This window comes from Bactrocera neohumeralis, chromosome 5, assembly GCF_024586455.1.
Source record: "Bactrocera neohumeralis isolate Rockhampton chromosome 5, APGP_CSIRO_Bneo_wtdbg2-racon-allhic-juicebox.fasta_v2, whole genome shotgun sequence".
NCBI lineage: Eukaryota > Metazoa > Arthropoda > Insecta > Diptera > Tephritidae > Bactrocera > Bactrocera neohumeralis.
The window spans coordinates 24,205,860-24,228,114 of NC_065922.1; the positions used below are offsets into that span (position 1 = coordinate 24,205,860).

General features: G+C 38.8%; 1 protein-coding gene across 1 annotated transcript; it reads right to left on the reverse strand.

Annotated features, from left to right (window-relative positions):
- Nucleotides 1–3,622: 3,622 nt before the first annotated feature.
- LOC126758811 (uncharacterized) lies at nucleotides 3,623–20,757 on the reverse strand. Its single transcript, XM_050473191.1, is given in 2 exon segments — nucleotides 3,623–5,568; nucleotides 20,643–20,757. Coding segments are annotated over 2 exon segments (1,842 nt in total). The 5' UTR covers nucleotides 20,703–20,757; the 3' UTR covers nucleotides 3,623–3,786.
- Nucleotides 20,758–22,255: the final 1,498 nt, after the last annotated feature.

The following is a 22,255-nucleotide window of genomic DNA, read 5'->3' on the forward strand; positions in this document are numbered from 1 at the left end:
TATACAAATGTATATTTATATTGCTATTTTTTATAAATTTATCTTGACAATAATAATTTAAAAATTCAGTTTTCACTTTTTTATTTATTTATAATTGTTCTATATTTTTAATAATTGTTTTGTTATCAACCTTTTCTCAAGATTCTAGTAGGGACGATAACCATTCACGTACTTTTTAAGAATAAATTGGGTTTTTGTGTTTCAGCTGATCCAAACATGAAAAATCGTATCCGCAGTGGAAAAACGCATCTCATTCATCCAGCCATTTCTCCGACAGATGTCATCAAAAAATTCCGAAAAAATTTGTTTATACACTCCACGAAATACCTCATGATATGTGAAAAAAGTTCTATTGTAGAATAAAAATTTCTATGAAAAAAAATGTCAAAAAAACTGGCCAGATTACCCAACTGACCCCTTAAATGATATTTTAATTACTTGTGAAATATTCTCAATTATCAAATAGGCTCAAAGGCAAATTTGCAATTATTTACATTAAATAAAATTCATTTTAAAAACTAATTTACTAATTAAAATAAAAATAGCAATAATTATTTTATTAAAAACTTTTTTTTAATATTTTCTTTCTTTTCATGTCTTACATTTTTACCCAAATTTAGTCCATAAAACATCAACACTGCAATGCTGTGGGGAACAGATGTCCGCCGCCATATTAATCGTCTTCCGTCAGTTCCGTTTATTCGTGCGCGAGCGTAAGTTGCGTGGAAGTGACGGGTCATTAAATGAAATTTAGTATAATAATTTTAGTATAATTTGTTTTTGTAAAAAAGTTTTATGAAGTGTAATCAATAGTTTAAATAGTGTTCTATAGAAATCATATAAAAAGTGTGTGTTTAGTGTTATTTAACAAAATTAAAACTGCATAAGTAAGTGGAAGAAAAGCTGGTTCAAGCGAATGAGCAAAGGCACTGTTTTACCCACCAGCGATAATGCTGTTAATGCAGAATTGATTGGATTTTAATATTAAACGGATGTATACTTCTCGGCCAATTTAGGTAAGTTTCCTATATTATTTTTTTGTAAGCTTGAAACTGTGTTATCCACATATTATAAATATGTATACTTAAATATATATGTACATCATATTATAAATATCTAATATTAAGGGGTTACATGGGTTTACGGGTTTCGAAAAATCTAATTTTTTTATTGTCTTATTAAATTGTACAAGACCTTTAGAATATTGTTCTAGTTAATCTGAGTAATAGTTTCGGAGATATAGATTTAAGAACGCACAGCTCGCTAGCTAGGCTAAGTGCGCCGTCTTTAAGTGCGTTTTAGAAGTGGGTTGGCAAGATTTCTCGGGAACTACTCAAGAAAAATATTTTTGAGAAAAGGGTGTTTTTTACCCGAGGAAACCCATGTAACCCCTTAGAAAACATGATACATACATATATTGACGTGAAAAATTTTTTATTGAAAATTAGAAGTAGAATTTGAATTTTTTTAATAAAAAATACAGGGTGCTTCTTTCATTTTTTTGGAAAATTTTTTGGCAACAAATGAAACAAATTTGGCATATTTTTATAAGGAAAATATTTATTGAATTTTCTTTCAAGAATACAAATAAATATGTATGTATGTATGTAAATAAATAAAAAATATTTATGATAAACATTGTACATTCAATATTTCAGAAGCATTATCTCGTATTAATAAATAAATAATAAATTATCAATTAAATAAGTTAATAAATATTTTAATATAAATTTAACTAATTGCTGATAATTAACGGTTGCAAAAGATTTTCAGTCGAAGAAATAACAAGAAATTATTAGAAAGTATTATTTTAGTTTTAAAATAAGCATTAAAATAAATGTAAATTAATATATTTTTTTTGTTTCACAATTTAATCTATGTTGCATATTCGTTATTAATTCATTATTTGTAATTTATAATATTTTTTATTACTTACAACTAATGAACGCACTTAAAATATTTAGTGACTAATTCAAGCTTGCTTTTAAGTTTAATTACACTATTTAATAACTTTGTAAATGTTTTTTTTTTTTTTTAATTTATTGTGTGGTTTCTATTTCTTATTTTGTTTCCTTTTATTTAACGGTACTTTAATTTATTTTTTAATTCTTTAAAAATCTATAAAAAACAATATAGTAGACAAAGTAAAGCATTATGGTATATAAAAGAGGTAAATGATGTTGTACGAGTACCAAGTACAAAGCAGAAATTATATAATATTATTTGATTTTACTGTTAACGAAGAGTGCTGAATGAAGCAAAGTAAACTAAAAGCATTTAGCTGAATAAATTTTTTGCACATATTATGCTCCTATTTCTAGCAGTACATTAAAAAATATAAATATATATAACATTTTTATATTTATTGCTGAGCTGAATAGCTGAATTAAGCAAAACTAACCCATTTCTAAAACATAACTTGAAAAGTAACCAAAAGAAAACTATTTCAATTAACAATTGTAGTCTGAGTAGTTGAAATATGTGCTGAATTTGCTACAGCAAAACCTTATGCAAAACTTTTTGGCTGAATGTGGTTTTAGTAATGTAAATTAATAAAAAAATTATTTTATTTAACTGTATATGCGCTGAATGACAGAAAACTCAAGCTAAACTAACTTAAGGAATATTTGCATTATTTAGTAAGCGCTGAATTCGGTTTAGCAGTGATAAATAAAAAAATAGTGTGGCTGAATTTACAACTTTGCATATTTAACGTGCGTTGAATACATCTTAAGGCGCTGAATTTGTATATATATGTGGTAATGTCTTGCTGAATTCGTTAAATTAACGGTAGCAGCGCTTAGTAACTATTCTAACAATTGACTGTAATTTTGAACACATACACCAAACTGATAACTAACATACAGCTTGCTTATAATGATTAAGTAAGCTGAATCAGATTTAAAAGAGCTGAATAGAAAAATCATTAGCTGAACTCACACCTTAGTATATTTCACATGCGCTGAATAATTTTTAAGACGCTGAATTTGTCTATACATGTGGTAGTGTCTTGCTAATTTCATTAGAATTAACGTTAGTTGCGCTGAATTACTATTCTGACAATAGACCGTAATTTAGAATATACATATTTAGCATTTATTCTATTAGTAATCTATAGATAGAATTACTATAGAGCATAAGCTTGGCGTATTACGAATCAATATAGCCTTTGTACAAAGGTCGCTTGGATGCATTTGAACTTTGAATATGGCTTAGCACCGGATTTTGTTTTATTGTACACATCTTTATGTTCTTCAACTCAATAAATTACTTAAGAATACCTAAAAACTAAGCGTCACTTCTATATTTCTTATAAAAAAACTAAAATTGTACGCACTAGACTGCCACCAATACAGAGGGCCCAAACAGACTCGAAAGGCTCGTCGAAAAATTATCAATTTTAACAACAAATATTCTGATTCGTTACTTTAGAACCGTCGAATAATTCCATTAAACTTTGTAAAAACGATGAAAAATAAATATGATATTGTTAAGAACTAAAATTACATTACCCTATGTCTTATGTGCTGTAGTCCGAAGACCCCAATTGCATAACTCAACTAACAATCTGCCACAGAGGCATTTGCAAACGAAAGAAGACTGTCGTGAATGTGTGGTTTGTAGTCCAATCGATGCAGCGCACAATCAGTTCGCATCGGATCGGATCTAAATATAGCTATGCTCTTCGCGCGCATTAGTATTTGTATGTGTGTGATAAAGACGCCTCGTTATGCCGAGTCCAAATCGTAATTCGTTGTGTTCGCTTGTTTTTTCACTATTCGTAGTTCATGTATGCGTTCGTGTCTTAGTCAGAGTACCCTGACTGATACTTGGAGGTCCTGGTATTTGTATGACGGGCATAGCACCAGCTAATTGCGGATTCGTATAAGCCACTGCACGCTCTTTCTCCGAATGAGCAAAGGATGAGAACGGCCGCAAACGTATATAGAGTACAGCTGATATGAGACAGGAGGTTACGAGTATACCAAGCAGTATAATCAAAGTGATCGCGAAACCAGGCGTTGTCATACAAATTAGACCATCTTCGCGTGCTGGGAAGACCATGGTTTGGGGCGCGGCAACGGTTGTGCCATTCGCCTGATCGTCAATGGCAAAGGTGAGATCACCCGAAGAAACGACTTTAATGATACGATTGAGACCTACTTCCGGTTCGGAATCGACAGCACGTGTACGACGTTGTACACGTCGCTCGTCACGCCGCTTGCCGATGCCGCTGCTCACATGATAAGTGTCGACGTGCAATTGTGGTGGCGGTGGGCCATATTGTGACTCTGGTCCGACTTGCAGATGATGCACCTCTTGTAGATTGGGGTCAGAACACTGGTCGGGACATTGGTAACGACAGATTTGTATTGTGCACTGGAAGTGTACCTCCATGGAGTCGGGGAATTTGAATGCTTGGAAGTGTGCATAGGAGAGCACCGACGCTGATGCGCCGAAATTCTTAATTTTCGTAAAGCGTGACATTAATTTCGGCCGAGTGACACAACCACGTTGATCGACCAATTGTATGGGTGCACGTTTGCCATCGTGCGCCACACAATTGCGCACAAGCATATCGAATTTGGAATCATCATCCTTGATAGCCAACACCATGGTCATAGTTTGTCCGATCTTCACCAATCCCGAGACCTCTGAGGCCCACGGGCCTTTACCCACTTGAATCTGCATCCAACAACCTACATTATCGCCAGCAAAGTCTGCGCGTACCACATCTAACATATCCACGGGGAATGGCCGGAATGTCACGCTTTTCTCATACTGATCGTGCCATGTGCAACGCAGCTTACGCGCTTGATCCCACACCTCCTGCACTTGCGGATCGTATTGTATGACAATAATATTCTCAAAGTAGGTGCCCGAACCAGATTCATGTCCATAACCATACAAACCATTCTCAGTATTGCCCGATGTACCACACTCATGCAGCCCGATATCGAAAGTGGCCGAAGTGCGTCCCAGTCCCGATGGCAAATGCACGCAATTCATATTACTATAGTGTCCTTTCGAGAAGACAATACCATAGAATGGTTTATCGAATTTCACAAATACTTTCATTCCATTCTTCTCGCACTTTACATCCAGTGAGATTATTTTCGGCATGTCCTGCACCGGCGACGACCAGATCTCGTTATTGCTTGAGGCGCCAACGCTCAAATCGGGCAGCACTTGTTGTGCGTGCACTTGCTGTGGTGGCGGCCGTTGTGGTGGTAATGGCGGCGGTGGGCCTTGATAAGCCAACTGTGCGGGTGGTGGTGGTGGACCGAAAGGTTGTCCCAGACTGAGTGGAATGCTTTGATGATTGCCTAAAGTCGCAATTAGAAAAATATTTCAATACTTTTTTTTACTGAGATGATCGAACTTACTACGTGCTGGTCCTGGCCCTGGTTGTTGTTGTTGAATGTTGTGCTGATATAACACCTTTGGTGGTTGCTGTGGCTCCGATTCCGATTCCAGCGCCACCTGATCGACCTCGTTGTCATGCTCGGAAATCTCCTCTGTGCCAGTGATGGCTTTGACTACGTCCACATCATCTGCAAGCGTGATCTGCAATGTGTCAAGTAATAAAATACAACAGTTATATGATTATTTGAAGACTTTGTAGTTTGTTTATTTAGAAAAAATTATATATCCATTTATATGTTTGTAGCTTCAATGCTTATAAGGGTTATATAGTTTAAGGTTTCAAAAATAATATTAATTTATATTTAGTGGCTAAGTCTTTCGACAGTTTCAACGGTGTCTTATACTCCACTATATAGAGAGAGGGAGGAAAAAGTCCCAAGGTGCATTATTCGGTCATTAAAGTAGATGAGCTCTGACTTTTATTTTTGTGCTTTTAGCCTTGATTTCTTTCTGGAACACTTCTGCTTTTTTACGTGGCCGGTCCCAGACCCAGCGCACAACCCTGGGGACGGATTTTTGTCTTCTCACTTTAGCTTGCCTTCAAATGGATGCTTTTTGGTTACCCAGAGGATACTTGGTCCATCCAGTCCTCGACGTTATGTTGTAGGTAGGTAGGTAGGAGTGCAGCCCTATCGGGCTCAATTAGCACTTGATGTGCCATTTTGATACGTTATGTTGTACAAATCTTGACCCTTTGGTACCACAAAGAGTCAGCTGGTTTATAAAACCATTAGTAGAGGCATTCGACGTCTGAAGTTGGATTGAATCAAAGAAACAGTGGAAAAAGTGTTCGACTTACACTTGCGTTAAGTTAATTCAACCACTTTAGACTGAAGAAGAGCGATCCCACTTATTAATTTTAATGTTGTTTGGGAAAAGGCGGTATCACTTGAAAGTCTGCGATGAATATATACTTAAATAATAGTGCATAGACGTGTACACTCATCCTACATAAGACCAGGACCGTTTCCGATATTCAAGGACAAACGGCTGAGTGTGAAACCTTTTACTGAAGGTTTTTGTACCCACGGTCTCCAATTTCAAGCAATCTCGATACCAGCCACTTGTTCAGTATTATTTTGAAGAAGATCTCAAAAGCGCGTTGAAATCTCAATACAGTTATGGACCTTTGGGACTTACTACTCGCAACTAGCCGAGCATGTAAACCACATACGATTTAACACAAAATACCAATAGATCAATTATCCGCTTGCCATATCGGTTTTGTCTCTCTATTTACATCAATTCCTACATATATCCGTAGAACTTGTCAATGTCAAATCAGACCAATCAGCCATAAATATGCGAAAGCATTCACAATCAAGAGATCCGCAAAGCTTCAACGGATTTCTAATGTTCCAATTACCAAGTGCGCGTATTCACTGAAGATGCACCTAATTGCATAAGACCATAATGGGTTGCTCCAATCACATACTACGAAGCATAAATGTAGTGTCAATTAACGGGAGTACTTCATATGTGTGACAAGCAAGGAAAAAGTGCACCAATTTCGCTTTTTCCAACACAATCACTACCAGCAAACGATGATGACACCTGTTCTTAGAAGACGCACCAATGCCACTGAAACAGTGCCATAACGGGACAAGCGGTAGAATGAGTTCAAGGCTAGAAAACGTGTCAGTGGTTGGTGATATTTTTAGATAAAAAAACGTGCCACGAAGCCATTTGCGCATATATTATATGTACATACATATCTAGGCATTTACAGCTATGGCTTTCTGTGCAAATCTATTTCTGGCTTGGCTGCACACTTTTTAAGGTTTTGCTTTCTTTTTGTCTAGCTTTTGCTGTGCGTTTTCTTTTATTGGCCATGGACTTGACGATTTTCCTAGACGCAAAGTTGTTGGTAGAATTTCTTCGGCTTTAATGGTGACAATTCATCAGCAAGACAAACCAGTTGATGATATCGTCGGTTATTGTTGGTTATTGCTGATGAGCAGCAATCCATCATCATCAACAACCACCACCAACGATTGCATGCAACATATACTTATGTGGTATATACATATGTATGCATGTAGTTAGAGAAATGCATTTATAACAATATGAGAGTATGTTTGCATGTATTTATTTAGCAACTAAAATATCACCGAACCATATAAGGTACGAAGCTGCGGCACTTTTATAGAAAAATGAAAGAAAAAACATTAACTTCGCTTGCATCGATGCTACAATACCGCTTAAAAATATAAAAGTTTCCTTAAAAGAACTGGATTTTGATCAGTCAGTTTGTATGGCAGCTTTACGTTATGGTCGTTAGATCTGAACAATTTCTTCCAAGATTATTCCATTGTCTTGTCCAATAATCCGTGGCAAATTGTATGAATATATCTTGTCAAATGAAAAAGTTTTCCATAGAAGAACCTGATTCGCTCGTTCCGTTTGTATGACAACTATACGCTATAGTAATCGGATCTGTACAAATTATTCGGAAATTATAGCATTGCATTAGAAAATAATCTGCGTCAAATTTCGCGAAAATATCTCGACAAATAAAACAGTTTTCCATACAAGGCCTTGAATTTGATCGATCAGTTTATATGACAGCTATATGTTTTAGGGGTCCGATATCGACGGTTCTGACAAATGAACAGTTCCTCGGAGAGAAAAGGACATGTGAAAATTTTCAGATTGATAACTCAAAAACTGATCGACTATTTAGCTTAATTAGAGAGACTGAATGTCTTTACATTGCTAAATAGACCCCGACCGTCGCGCTGATCATTAATATCTATTTTATGATGTCTCCAATGGTTTATTCCTCTTTCTGCCCCCGTTCAGGGTATAAAAATTAATCAAAAAAAAAACATACATATACTCATATAAACCACAAAAGGAGCATCACGGAAGATGCCGGCACTGTGGCAGGCGTGTAAGTAAAATGCGCAGACCAGCGGTATAAACTACCGGAGCCATCATGTTATAGATTTCTATACCGGCGCATGCGTGCACAAGTGCATTTGCTCACCAACACATTGGCATACATTGCCAACAGGGAAAAGCGCCGTTTTACATGAATGACTGCTGTGCCAGCAGTCGAACACTTATACCGTTGGCAGCTTGTTTACTTCGAAAATCAAACAGACCCACACTTACACTTCAATTACATATATACGTATATATGTATGTGTTCCTAGAGACGACATGAATTTCTTTACGCATGCGCGTTGAACACGACATCAACGCATCACTCGCGCATCGCACATAAACGCGACGTTGTACACATTCATTTGTTGCCGAATGGTCGGTACTAGGCTTATTTGGTTTTGGCAGTGAGTGTTCGATGGAAAATTAGATAGTTTGTCGAAGTGTTGTTGCTGTATTGTTGAGTGCTTTCTATTGACAATAAAAAATACAGCAGACAACTTTGACAATGACAGCTACGAGCTACATGCATACTTGTGCTACTAACACTTGTGCAAATACGCACTGCAAATATTGCAAAAACAGACGCATATGCACTTTCCTCAATGACAAATGAAAACGGAACTGTTAGAGGTTAGCTTTAGGTACCTGAAATGCGCAAAGTACTTGAAATTTTAGCAACATGTAGGTCACAACTTGACTTGGTGGCGGACATAAGAAGGAGAGGTGATTATTATTTCAAATCGATAATGGCGGTTGTTGTTGGTTTGTAGGTTAGATTAGATTAGATTTTGTGATTGATTCGCAATCGAAGCAATTAGTGCCGAAAACTCACTAGACCTTTGTCAATCATATTTATATAGAACGAGCTCGTGACGGCATAAATACTGACGTGTATACGTCGATGTCGATGTCTTATGTGCAGATCCAATCGATTTGGTAATTAGCAAGTCTTCTTCACCTTCCTTATTGGCGTTGACACCGTTTACGCCGTAATAGTATTGCTCAACTGCAGCTAAATATACAATTTTTCCAAATTTCTGGCATTGTGTGGATTCTATCCTAAAGAACTGCGAGGGTTCTGTTCTGATGTGAATATTCTATATTCAATAAAGGGGAAGTTTTGGGTTTCCCAGCCGCTGTTTTCCAAATAGTTTTTAATCGGTTGTGCAATATGAGGCCGAGCGTTTTTACTATGGAATATTATTGCCTCGTGTCGCACCTTTCGGTAATCGCTTGCTTCATTTTGAGTAGTTATTGTTGATAGACTTTCCCATAAATGTTTCCAGCCAATTTTTAAAGATCATAATACAACATGTGGTTATGATCCCGCCAAAAATTGAGTATAACTTTGGCGTTTTTCTGGTTGGGCACGTGTCACATAGAATTTGTGCATATAGGATTTTCGCAATGAACCCGTTTTTCAACTTCAGTCAAATTCCGTGCATAAGTTAGCTTAGGTTAGGTTAGGTTAGTCTGGTAGGCCAATGAGCCACGCATAGAGTTTTGATCCTTTGCGATACCGAATGGAGTTCTAGGTCCATGAAGAGTAGTCATCCTTCTTTTTTGAAATACTCTTTGGTTGCCATATGAACCAAATTCCTTGGTTTTGAATGATCCGGCTGCTTTTAAGAGTTTTGAAATAACCGACTAAAGATTCTGCGTGCTCTTCTTGTATTTGGCAACAATTTTCATTGTGCAAAGCTTTCAGTTCCTCATCTTCGATTTCTTTCAACTTTTGAAGCCCTCGTGTAAAAAACTTTGACCTCCATTGGCAACTTGCGTTCTAGCTCTGTACCAATGGATTGCACATGCCCTTAGCAGGCATTTGCAGAAACCCCAGTCCTGTGCAACTGCAAAATCCATCTTTCCGCAATATTAGGTACTCTTACTGGACACTATCCAAAAGGCATTCATGTGCATAATGCATTGGTCTAGGTTGTGGCGGACCAGATGCACTAGGTGACAGACCAGTATTCAACTGCCCATGAGTTGGCGGTCCGTAGGGTGATATCAAATTTGGGGGATGTATTCCAGGCGGTAAACCACCACCTGCCGGTGAAGGCAAATGTGCTGATGGATGCGGCGATTAGAATTGCTCTGGCTGTGACGACGGCTGTGAACTACTATTGCTACTCTGACTGTCCTGACCTGGGATCGAACGAGATGATACATCTATTGCGCTTTCCGAAGGCGGGTATTTCATACCATCAGACGCTTGAGTGCCGTTAGGCGAACCTTTAACCACATTTTCCGCATACGGTGTTGGTTTTATTGGGGCCACCATCATTTGAGCCTTATCAAAGGCAAGGTGGAAACATCCAGGAACTTTTTCCGCCATTGTCCGGCCTTTGCGATACTGAGGTTGAAACAGCGAACCAGGGGACATTGCGGTTTGTGTATTTGTAAAGTGGTTTGTTCTACTGTATAAGAGTTTTAGGTAACACAACGGATTGGCGCTCTCAGCTGTTCAAGTGTGATCCCTCTTAGGATCGACCACTCAACCTAATATATATTTTTAACTATTTATCTCTCTCTAAAGCGTTATGCAGTTATACATGAGCTCAGGCTTTAAATTCGTAATATCATTTGTTTGACTCCACAAGACATATTCACCCAAAATTTCCTCATTTGTTTTGCTGTTGTTTTTTTTTCTTTTCGCCAACTACCGTGTTCTCAGTTCAGTTCACTCGATGATTACCTTTGACTTGCCAAAGTCATAAATCAAGTTAATATACAATAGCGATTACAACAACAACAAGTGATTAACCTTCGCAAAATCAAATAGAGAATGCAAATTAAAGTTCAACCACAACAACAACAAAATGATAATTTTCCAATTCGGTAGAAACTCATGACAGCCTAACCAAATAGTTAACTGTATATTTTAGTGTTTTGTGTGTTTCTTATTATTTTTCGGTAATGCGAAAACGAACTGTAATTACAAACAAGTCGCGGAGAAAAATTATCGTCAAGCAAGAAATCGACCTAGTTTCGGCAAACGAAAGTCAAGAAGCGCGGCCAAGTTGGGCCGACCGTAGCGGGATAAGAAGAGCGGCGAAGAAGAAGAAAAATAGTTTCGCATTTTTAATTGAATGAGCAAAAATTTCGTTTCCAGTTCAGTTGAGCACCTTGTTGCCATTAACACACTAACAACAACTACGTACATATATATATATATATATATATGTATGTGAGTGAGTGTGTGCGCAAGCGCACAAGTATTACGCTTTTATCACTTTTAACGACTCTACAAAAATGTTAATTAACTACAATTCAATGATGATTTCGGCGAAAACGCGCGGCAAATCAAATTGAATGAAAGCAAAAACAACAACAGCAACAATAACACAACTAAGTACACGTCGAGTGCAAAGTAGTCGAACGGCAACGCGGCAATAACGAACAACGCTACCAAGTGAACCATGAGAATAAAAGCGCCTGCAACAACAGAAACAACAAAAATCAATCGAATTGTAATGAAAACGAAATGCCACACCACACGCGCGCACCCGCGGCACTGACGGCGCGCCGCAGTCGACAAGGAAACGGCCTATTTGCAACCTGTTCGCCGCCACACACAAATTCGCCCATATACAAAAACAAAAACAAAAGCGTTAAAAGAGATGAACAGCCGAAATGGAAAAATGCAAACATAGTGATTTTTGCACCGAAAGTCAAGGCGCTTGACGGCGCGTGGCGTGAAGCTGGTGCGCCACGCAGACTGCCCATTTGCTGATTGGATTTCTGAATGATTCGGCGGCGCGTTGGGAAGCATGTGCGTCTGCGTTCATTGCGTGCGCGTACAACAACAAAATGCTGCATGTTGCTCCCGGCATGCTGAAATGGGGCAATTGCCTTTTTCTGTTATTGTTGCCATCGACGACCAGCAGGCGATTTCAGCTTGTTGGGCAAAAAAAGCTGGCTATTGCCTTAACAGCTTACTCGGCGGCGCTGTGCGCGTAATATTATGCATTGGTGCCGTTGGCTGTCGGCGCGGCAAAGAGTGTCGCCGCGTACGCGGATGCGTTACACACATATATATGAGCTAGTGAGACACCTAAGCGCATGCGTAAAAGCATATGCCGGTCAGTACAAGCTGCGGCCAATGCGGTAAAACGCACAAATCAATGTAGAAAGGCTGTGCGCGCGCGAAAAAAAACAAGGCGCGTAGAAAGCAAAACAGTAGTAAAATCGCCAATGAATGATCGACGCACCGCAACGGCATTTAACATATAAATTTGGCATTTTAGAATCGCTTTGGGCGAACCTGTTCGCCATGGCCGCTTTTCACCTTCGCAAACGCTCGCAGACAGCGCCGCTTTTTCGCGCTATTTCTCTTTCATTTTTTTATTTCTACTTTTTTCCACAGAAAACTCAAGCGCCTTTGCGGCAGGATTGCAATCTCAATGAGAAATGAGGAATTCGCTGCGTCGAAGATGTCTGCTGGCGCTGCTAGTACTGGTGGTGGTGGTGCTGGTGGGGTACGTTGCCCAAAATGTCGCTTATGCTCGTACAATGTAGTATATTGGCATGTTTGTGGTTTCGTTTTCTATCCGCCTTGTGGCTTCGTACACATTTTCGGCTGTGTCCATCATTGATTTTATTTGTGGCGGTGAAAGTTGTTTACTTTTCTCAGTTAGTTGCCTGATTTCAGGGAAATGATTGCTATCGCACTTTGTGTCTATGTATGCGTGTACGTATGTTAATGTGTGCGTGTGATTGCGTTTGTGCGGAAAAGGAAATCTCGATCCAGTTATGGAGGATAAAATGCCCCATATATCATTGGGTTTGGATGAAATTAATGGACTAAAGGCTTGACTTTTGGCACTAATGTATTTGTACACTTTCTCAAGCAGTTCATATACTTACAAGTATATTCCCATGACTGGTAACACAGCAGAGAGATATAAATTGATTCCGCCCTTAAGCCTTGCCAGTGGCTATTAGCAGAAACTCTTCAGTACATTTTATGTCGACAGCCACAACTAAAGTATCTGGGAGTAGCTGCTGAAGTTGTGGTCGGTATGATGCTCATAGATATCCAGGGTGTTGAATTCGCGCGACACCGTCCTTTTGTTGAGGAAATAAAAAGCTGAAACAATGTAGCTGCAACGGTGGCAAACCTCAACCAAAGATCCTTAGATTCACATATTGATACCGTACATCCATTGGTGGATAGACTAAGGATATGGAGACCTGGATCACCACCTGACCCAAAGTAAACACTGGTGCCTTAGAAGCTACATCCTTGTAGAGATTCCATGATGACATTTGTCCGAACTGTCTGACGTGCGCAGAGTGCCCAGAAGACTCTGAATATGTATTCTTTTTTTGCTTTTTAAGTAGAATGGAAGAACTAAAAAACTACTTTCGGTGGTAATTTTGCAGGAAAAAGTGACGACACTTATTGGTCAGTTTACTTTGAATTGTAAAACTATCAGCAATGCTTCAGCCTAAATCATTACTAAACTGAAACATATATAATACTGAGTCCGTACTATATATTAAAGGTTTTATTACTCCGACGAAGTGATGTTAAATCAAATGGTTCGGTGGGAGAGTCCCTCAATGCTTCCGCTACTAATCGATAAATAATGAGATAACCTAACCGGAGTGGAGACCGATCTTTTTAGCTGCCATGCTGCACGGAACCTAGCTCCCCAGCGATCATATTCACCATATTCACAAAGTGGACGAAGAAGTACAAATTTGATCTTAATATTGCAGTCAATAACCCTAAGATTTTAGGTGTAACACTCGACTCATTCACACCGCAACAAAATCCTCATGTTGCTAGCCAGTAGCATTTGAGAAAAAGACAATGAAACGTTTTTGGCAACATACTAGGCAATAGGCCGTCTGGTCCTTAATGCACTAATATGGTCGCCTGGATACAGTGAAGTACAGACGAGGCAGATTTTCATATACCAGAACACTGCACTCCGAACTATAACGGGATGCCTCTTGATATCTCCTATCAAACATCTACATAGTGAAGGCTGTATACTTCCAGTTAAAGATCATAATAAACTCATCTCCACACAGTTTCTTCAAGGGCGTTTTCATAGAAATCAACCCTCTAGTCACCTGCTTGAAGCGGAACCGCCTCCTAGGAGCATCGAGAGGTCCTTCCTCAACTACATCGACGACATAAGACAATCCGCCGACCAGACTTCGGACGCAACTAACTTCAGACATGCACTAACCGCCACTCACAGTGGATCCATAAACACCTTCACCGACTTTCAGTGAATGTCGTACTTAGAATCAAAGCACCACCCATTGCAGATGACGAGCTTGAGTTGCCGCGAGAATCGAGAGTGACCCTTGCGCAGCTTCGTTCTGGATACTGTTGCAGGTTAAACTCCTACTTATCCAGAATCGACCCCGACATATCAAATATATCCAGCACACGACGAGTCACCACATGACCCTAACCACCTCTTTGCATGCAAGCTAACCCTACACATATGACATCCCTCTCCTCATGGTCCGACCCCGTCTAAACAGCACGTTTCCTGGGCCACTTGAAGACTCTTACTCCTATAAATATCTGCATAAACATTTTTACATTTTAAAAGAAGTGAACTGGTGTTCAACCTTTCTGCTAAACTAAAAAAAATAATAAAAAAAAAAATCTGCACATAATTTCCCACACACCAACGCAGCGACCATATTGTGATGCAGCGAAATGTTGCTGCTTTCCACCAATGTCACTCATACGCCAGCGCCTTGATGCGCTTATCAAGCGTAACATCGCATTGAAATGTGAAATGCACTCATTCCGCTTGAACTGCAACATTTAAACGCAGAGCGACAGCACGAGGAACAACAGCAACCAGTTGAGGCGTGCAGAATTCGTGATGTATTTAACCGTTAAATCAGACATTTTGACATTTACCTGCAGCTTACATTACTTGCTGTTGCGAAAAGCCCTTACACGACCAAAGGAACCGGCAGCCTGCTGCCGCTGCTGACATAGTCGCGCTTGCTGTTGTTGCTTTTGATGTTGTTGCAGTTATTGCTCTTGTTGTTTTTGGTGTTGTCGCTTTTATTGTTGTTGCTGTCGATTCATCGCAATTAAGGCAGATTTCACTTTTCATATTCATGCACCAAGCAGAAGGCTAAACGGCAGCGCGCTGAAAGCGAAAATCTCACGAATGATGCGCTGAAGGTACAGGCAACACACACACACACATGTACATAGACAGCACTCGTGCCTAGCAAACAATCAATAAGCACTCTTCCTTTCCATTGCCACGCTGACTTGTCGGCGAATTCGATGCGCTCCTTTGCGTTCGCTCCAGCCCTGCCAGCTGCCGGTGCATATTTTGCGGCGTTGACTGGCTTTTGACCTCGCCACTCGACTCAAGTATCCACACACATACATACGTACATATGTGCCTGGTGTGCTTACCTCGACGCGCTGCGGAATTCTCTGGGCAGTGTCATTATTATTTTCGCTTTTCCTTAGCCAGCCATATTGTTGTAGCTGGAAGTTGCTGTTGATGCAGGTCTCAAGCGCTAATACGTGAATTAAAGAAGCGTATATATTCGCAGGCTGCGCGGCTATGCGGCTGCCAAGTTGTCAGACAACGAAAGCGCCGCACTTAGCCACGCCGTACTGCATCATTGTATCACGTTCTTGGCGCATTTTCATGCACTTTCTCCCGATTCTGGATACCACACACACAAACACACATCCGCGTTGGGCGCGCACACACACATTGGTTTTGTGATGCCACAGAGACCACTGCAACCGCGGCCGTTGCCGTTGCCGCGTGTCATCTTCGATATGACTGACTTTCGGCACTTGGCCGTCTGCTGCGCTGGTTTGCTAACCTGCCTGGAATGTACTTACTCACTCAGCGCTCAGGCTAAATATGCACAGACGGTTTTTATCTCGTTTTGCATTCCTGTTTTTTGCATTTCCATTTCTTTTTTCAACATACATATGTATACATTCATGCCATTTATTCACAATTTTTATCTTCTGCCGCTCTGCGCATTGGAGGTCAGCAGCGCACCGCATTTTTGTGGCTGCGACTAGCTGGATTCCGGCGTTATAGTCATCAGAGTCATCATCATCATCATGAATATCACCAGCAATGGCATCATCACTGTGAAGACCGCCATCATCATCTCCTCACACATAACCGTCTGTCAGCTAAAAGCATAATGACGAAAACAACAAAAACACAAATCGCCAATCTTGTTGTTTTTCGCATTGAAGTTGCCACTGCCACTGCCAAACCAGCAGGAAGACACCGCGCCAAACCAAACCAAAGCAGCCCGAACTAACGACATCAAATGACGCCAGCGCGCCGTCGCCTTGTCTGTGGTTTGGTTGGGCCGCTGCTGCTGCGACTGCCGCTGGTCGCGAACTGGTTGCATTGCGCTGCTTCACTTTTTCCTGCATTTGAATATGCAAATCATTTGTTGGTTGGTTATTTTTGTCGTTTTGTTACGTCTTTGTTGTTGCTTTGTTGTCTGCAAGCACGAGCATTTCTCATCAATTTTTATTGACATCACTTTTCCAGCATTTTTTCACTCTTGCTCTTCGACACAAATTTTCGGTTGTAATTTGTTTGTTTTTGTTGTTTTTTCGGTTGTTTGTTGTTTTGGCTGCTTTCATTGCGCCAATTTTGCAGAAATAACCTGTATATTGGCTGCATTAACCCGACTTGCAAATCTGGTAATAATAATGAACTTCAAAAATTACAGACGGAGAAAATTCTTGACACTGCAGCGACGAACGCTTGTTTGGACTTGATTTCTTTGCGAAAATTGGAACTTTGAATATTCAGTAAATGACTTAAAGCGGACGAGTTTGGAGTTTCAAAATTATAAGGTAGTGATGCAGTTTCAGGATGTAAACAAATATAGGGTACACACGTGGAATAGTAGGAAGATCATGAATAATTATTTTCTCCCTTCTCACCATATTAAAAAAAAATGCCTAATTTCAACCGGTTTTATGAAAAATTGTAGAGGCTGCAGAGTTTGACTATTGAAAAGTTAGTTGGTGTGTTAGATGTATATCCGCAGATCATAGAAAGGTGGAAAAATATATTAAAAACCAGTATGAAAGTGATAAGTTCGGGTATAACAGAACATTTCATACTCTTGCAAAGCCAGGGAAGTCCCTTCAGGTACGTAAGGCCACAGCGAGTTGTCAGCCCAATTAATTCATTCTAAGCACAAATGTGCACCGTTGTAAGAAAAACACACTCTCTAAATTTTATTAAGATAACTCACATATTGGTCGATATAATGCGGTATAAAGTCACCCTGGAGTTCGAAAACCTATATATTGTATTAGGTATATGGGAGCTAAGCGAAGTATTGACCCGATTCAACCCATTTGCAATAATACACAGATATACTTCTATCAGGAAATGACGCTCTCTGAATTTTAATTAGTAATCTGACACATTGAACAATTTTCTCGGTAAAAAGTCAACTATTGTCTCTGGGGTCCACATATTCGGTACCCAGCGGCTTGAACAGTTTTAGTACAATTTGGACAATTTTAGGCCATAAGGTGGCCTACTCTAATGAGATTATTCGTACAAAGTCTTATCCTGTTATGTTTGTCCTTGTTGATTTGTACACAAGGAAAGAATCAGATGGAATTTAAGATTGTGTTGTATGGGTAGGCTCGACTGTAGTCCGATTTCGTCCATTTTCACACTGTAACGTAATCATAATCATATCAGAACAATAACACGTACAAAATTCGGTTTAAATCGGACTGACGAGTCTCTAGACCTCACTCCAATTTTGACTTCGGCTTCATTAAAGCCCTGTTATATCATCAAAATCCTTTAGATATTGATTTATCGCGCTTTAAGAAGTTGTTAACAGTATTGTTATATGGGGAATAAATTTCACACCGTCAGTAGGTGCTCTTATAATAAGGTGAATTTGGTTGTTGTAACTTAAGATAGGGCGGATCCAGAAACAGTTTTTGCGGGAGAAATAAACATTTACTTGATACATGAAGTTTATTATATTAAATATAGTATTATTTATACACTTTAATATCCTGGTGAAATTGTCTTTTGACTTTTGCTTCTGCCCCCAATGGCACTGTCAGTGATCAAGTTCACTTTTGAGCTTCAATCGTCGCATCACATTGCCATTTTCCAAAAGGCTTTTAAATCTATCTATCAAGCAGTCAATATGATTTTCCATTTCTTTGGTTTTTGAAGTACATTATTTTTCTGGAAGCAGTAAACTCAGTTGAAATCCATCCAAATACGGCATATTTTACAGTACTACTACGATAAAGGAAAAAATGCATCTTAAGCCGCCAATAAAATTTATGCAGTTTATGGACCCGATACAGTTTCCATCTCCACCGCACAACGATGGTTTCAACGTTTTCTTTCCGGTGTAGAGGTGGTCGAAGATGCGCCACGCTCCGGAAGGTCTGTCGTCGAAAATTGCGATAAAATCGCTGAATTGGTCGAAAGAGATCGGCTTAGTAGCAGCCGTAGCATCAGTCAAGAGCTGGGCATGAGTCATCAAAAATTCATTTCAATTTCAATAAAAAAAAATCAATAAAAATACCTCAAGACTTTTTTGACAACCCATAATTTGTCTTTGCCAGATCGGTAGATTCTTTCTGAAGAATTATGTTGAGCAAATGAGTTAGAGATACAATATCACATAGGCCAAAAATCCCAATTATAAATTCAAATTAGCACACGGCTGCGTTGAATATCGAAGATCCTCTAAAGAATATATATACAAATGAACAGCGTGACGAGTTGAGTCGATTTAGCCATGTTCGTGCGTCTGCATATATTGAAATAGTCTCTCAATTTTCGAGATCTCGATCTGAAATTTTGCACATAACATTTTGTCCCAAAAAAGCTACTCTTTTATCGGAACTATCGATATTGGGTCTATATAGGATATAGCAATCAAAATCAAGCATGGAAAACGTTTTTATTTGTGAAAGGTATTATAGCTTCGGGGCAACCCTGTTAATATATACATAAGTATATAATATTAATATTTTTTCTTTGAGCCGCTTGATCTTCTCAAGCGACATTGCTTCGCTCTATGGGATCTTAGAAAGTTCGGACGAAAAGCAACCTGAAGAGATTTAAGATCCATCCAGAAAAAAAACGGTTTGGTGTGGTGTTGTGGGCTGGTGAAATCATCGGCACATATATTTCTTCAAAAATGATGCCGGTGAGAACGTAACCGTCAATGGCGACCGTTATCACACCGTCATAACCGACTTGCCTGATATTGAAGCCCGTGATCTCAGCGATAATTGGTTTCAACAAGACGACGCAACTTCTCACACATCGAATCAATCAATGAATTTATTGAGAGAAAACTTCGGTGAGCAAAAGCGTTTTGGGTCGGTCGATTGGCCACCAAGATCGTCTGTTATCACACCGTTAGACCTTTTTCTGTGGGGATATGTAAAGTCTAAAGCCTAAGCGAGGAATACCGCTTCAATTCTAGCCTTGGGGCAAACATCACTCGTGTCATTCGTCAGTTACCAGTCGAAATGCTCAAACGAGTCATCGAAAATTGGACTCAACGGATGCCTTAGACGCAGATCAGATATATTATCTTCAATACTCTTCCTTGGCTTTTTTTATTATTACAAATTGCTGACTAAAGCAGTTACCAAACCTTTTCGAAAGATTTCTCTACATATTAGGTAAGAAAAACTATCATCGACTATCAATCTGTTTCGCATTATATAACACAATACAGTTATACATATCTACAAATGCATTAAAATGGTTATATAAAATAATTATTAAGCTCTTATTATTCCCACGTTTGTATAAACGAATTAAAAACTGTCACATTGCTGTAATATGAAAATTAAACACAAATGTAAGTTCAACTCTCTGCGCAATAATTTTCAGTAAGAAATTTTCCCATCGAAAACGCTTTCTCACACACTCACCTTTTCACAATGAACGTTGGCAAGCCCACTGCCCGATGCTTTGACATGCATTTACCGCTAGGCGTAGTAAAATGACAAATGCACGAAAAAATTAACAATTTGACAATAAAAGCAATCACTTGGCAATACGATACTTTTTCATGCTCACCAATATTATTCACACCACAAACGGCATCAACTACCTACACACATACATACACACATACACATGGGCTGACCAGCGCTTAGATTCAAAGCTGCGCTGACAGTTAGATTGATTGAATGTCAATCCGCTTGACTGACTGCACATGCCTGACTGACCAGCAAAGGTGGATATGATTACTGCACACTTTTTGCGCTACAATTTTTTGTTATTTTGTTTTTGTTTTTGCTTCGCACTTACCTGCAGTGAAAGGAAAACCATAACAGTCAATAAAATCTTTTTGATCCGCATCTTTCTCATTTTGTTGGCGTTTTTGTTGTGTTGCTACTGTTTGGGATTTCCTTTAGCTTCGTACGTGACTGTGTTGTGTCGTAGTTATTGTTTTGTTGTTGCTGTTGGTGTTGGTTATCGTCGATATATGATAGCTTTTATTGTCTGTTAACGCTTATGTTGCTCTTTGTTGTTGCCGTTGTTATGGTGTTATACTGTTTGTAGCGTAAAAACTGTGAAAGAAAAATGAAAGTAAAAGAATATAAATAAAATGCTTGCAATCATCGATGGATATCTTTATTTCCCATAATTATGGGAACAAATTATTAGCCAGCATTTTAATTGGCGTTCAATGGAGTGTTGTTGTTGCAAATGAATGACAATAATGCGGCGATTATAATTATATTATTGTAATTTGAAAAAATTAGCGACATGAAAGTGATTACAAATGAAAAGCAGCAGGATTGGGTCAACAGGTTTATGACAGTTCGTTTTATGGGTGTCTCATAAACTTTTCTGCTGCCGAGAATTTGTAGTATAATCCGCTTTGTTTGGTGTAGAATGGAGCAATAAATTTCAATGTTTTCGCGTAGGCGTTATTTTCAAACGTTATTTATGAAATTCTAAAAAAATGTAGACTACACGTAGCTTTAACAGCTGGTAGTAAGCTTCTTTTAACAGGAGATAGAATGGCAGACATATGCCTTAAGGGTTTACATGGTCTTACGAATTTCAAAAAATTTATATTTTTTTATTTCTTTATTAAAATCTACAACACTTCTAGAATATTGTCATAAATTTCAAGTTGATCTGAATAATAGTTTCGGATATACAGCCTTTAGAACTTCTGCGCTCGAGGCTAGCTAAGCTAAGTGCGCCGTCTTTAAACGCGTTTTTCGCGAAACTATGATTTTAGCAAGATTTCTCGAGAACTACGTAACCGATATTCATGAAATTTTACACAGGTCTTTGAGATATAATTCTTAAAGACAACTATTTGAAAACAAAAAAATTCGCAAAATTTTCACAGATATTTTTATTTTTTTGTAAAAATGTTTGCCAAAAACCCAATTTTCAATTGTTTTTCCTTCGTCCAACTTCTAAGTTAAGGGTTTAACTAAAACGCATATTTTTCACTTTAGATGTTCCTGTAATGAGTCATCCTGCCAACGCGGGCGATCTTTTTTCCGAGGGCTCACCGGAAATAGCGTCGCAATGGCCGAGTTTAAAATATTTTTTATACCCTGAACAGGGTATATTAAGTTTGCCCAGAAGTTTGTAACACCCACAAGGAAGCGTCGGAGACCCTATAAAGTATATATATAAATGATCAGTTTGTTGAGCTGAGTCGATTTAGCCATATCCGTCTGTCTGTCTGTATATATACGAACTAGTCCCTCTGTTTTTAAGTTATCGTTTTGAAATTTTGCAAACGTCATTTTCTCTACAAGAAGCTGCTGATTTGTGGGAACGACCGATATGGGACCATACAGCTGCCATACAAACTGAACGATCGGAATCAAGTTCTTGTACGGAAAACTTTCACATATGACAATATATCTTCACAAAAATTCACACAGGCA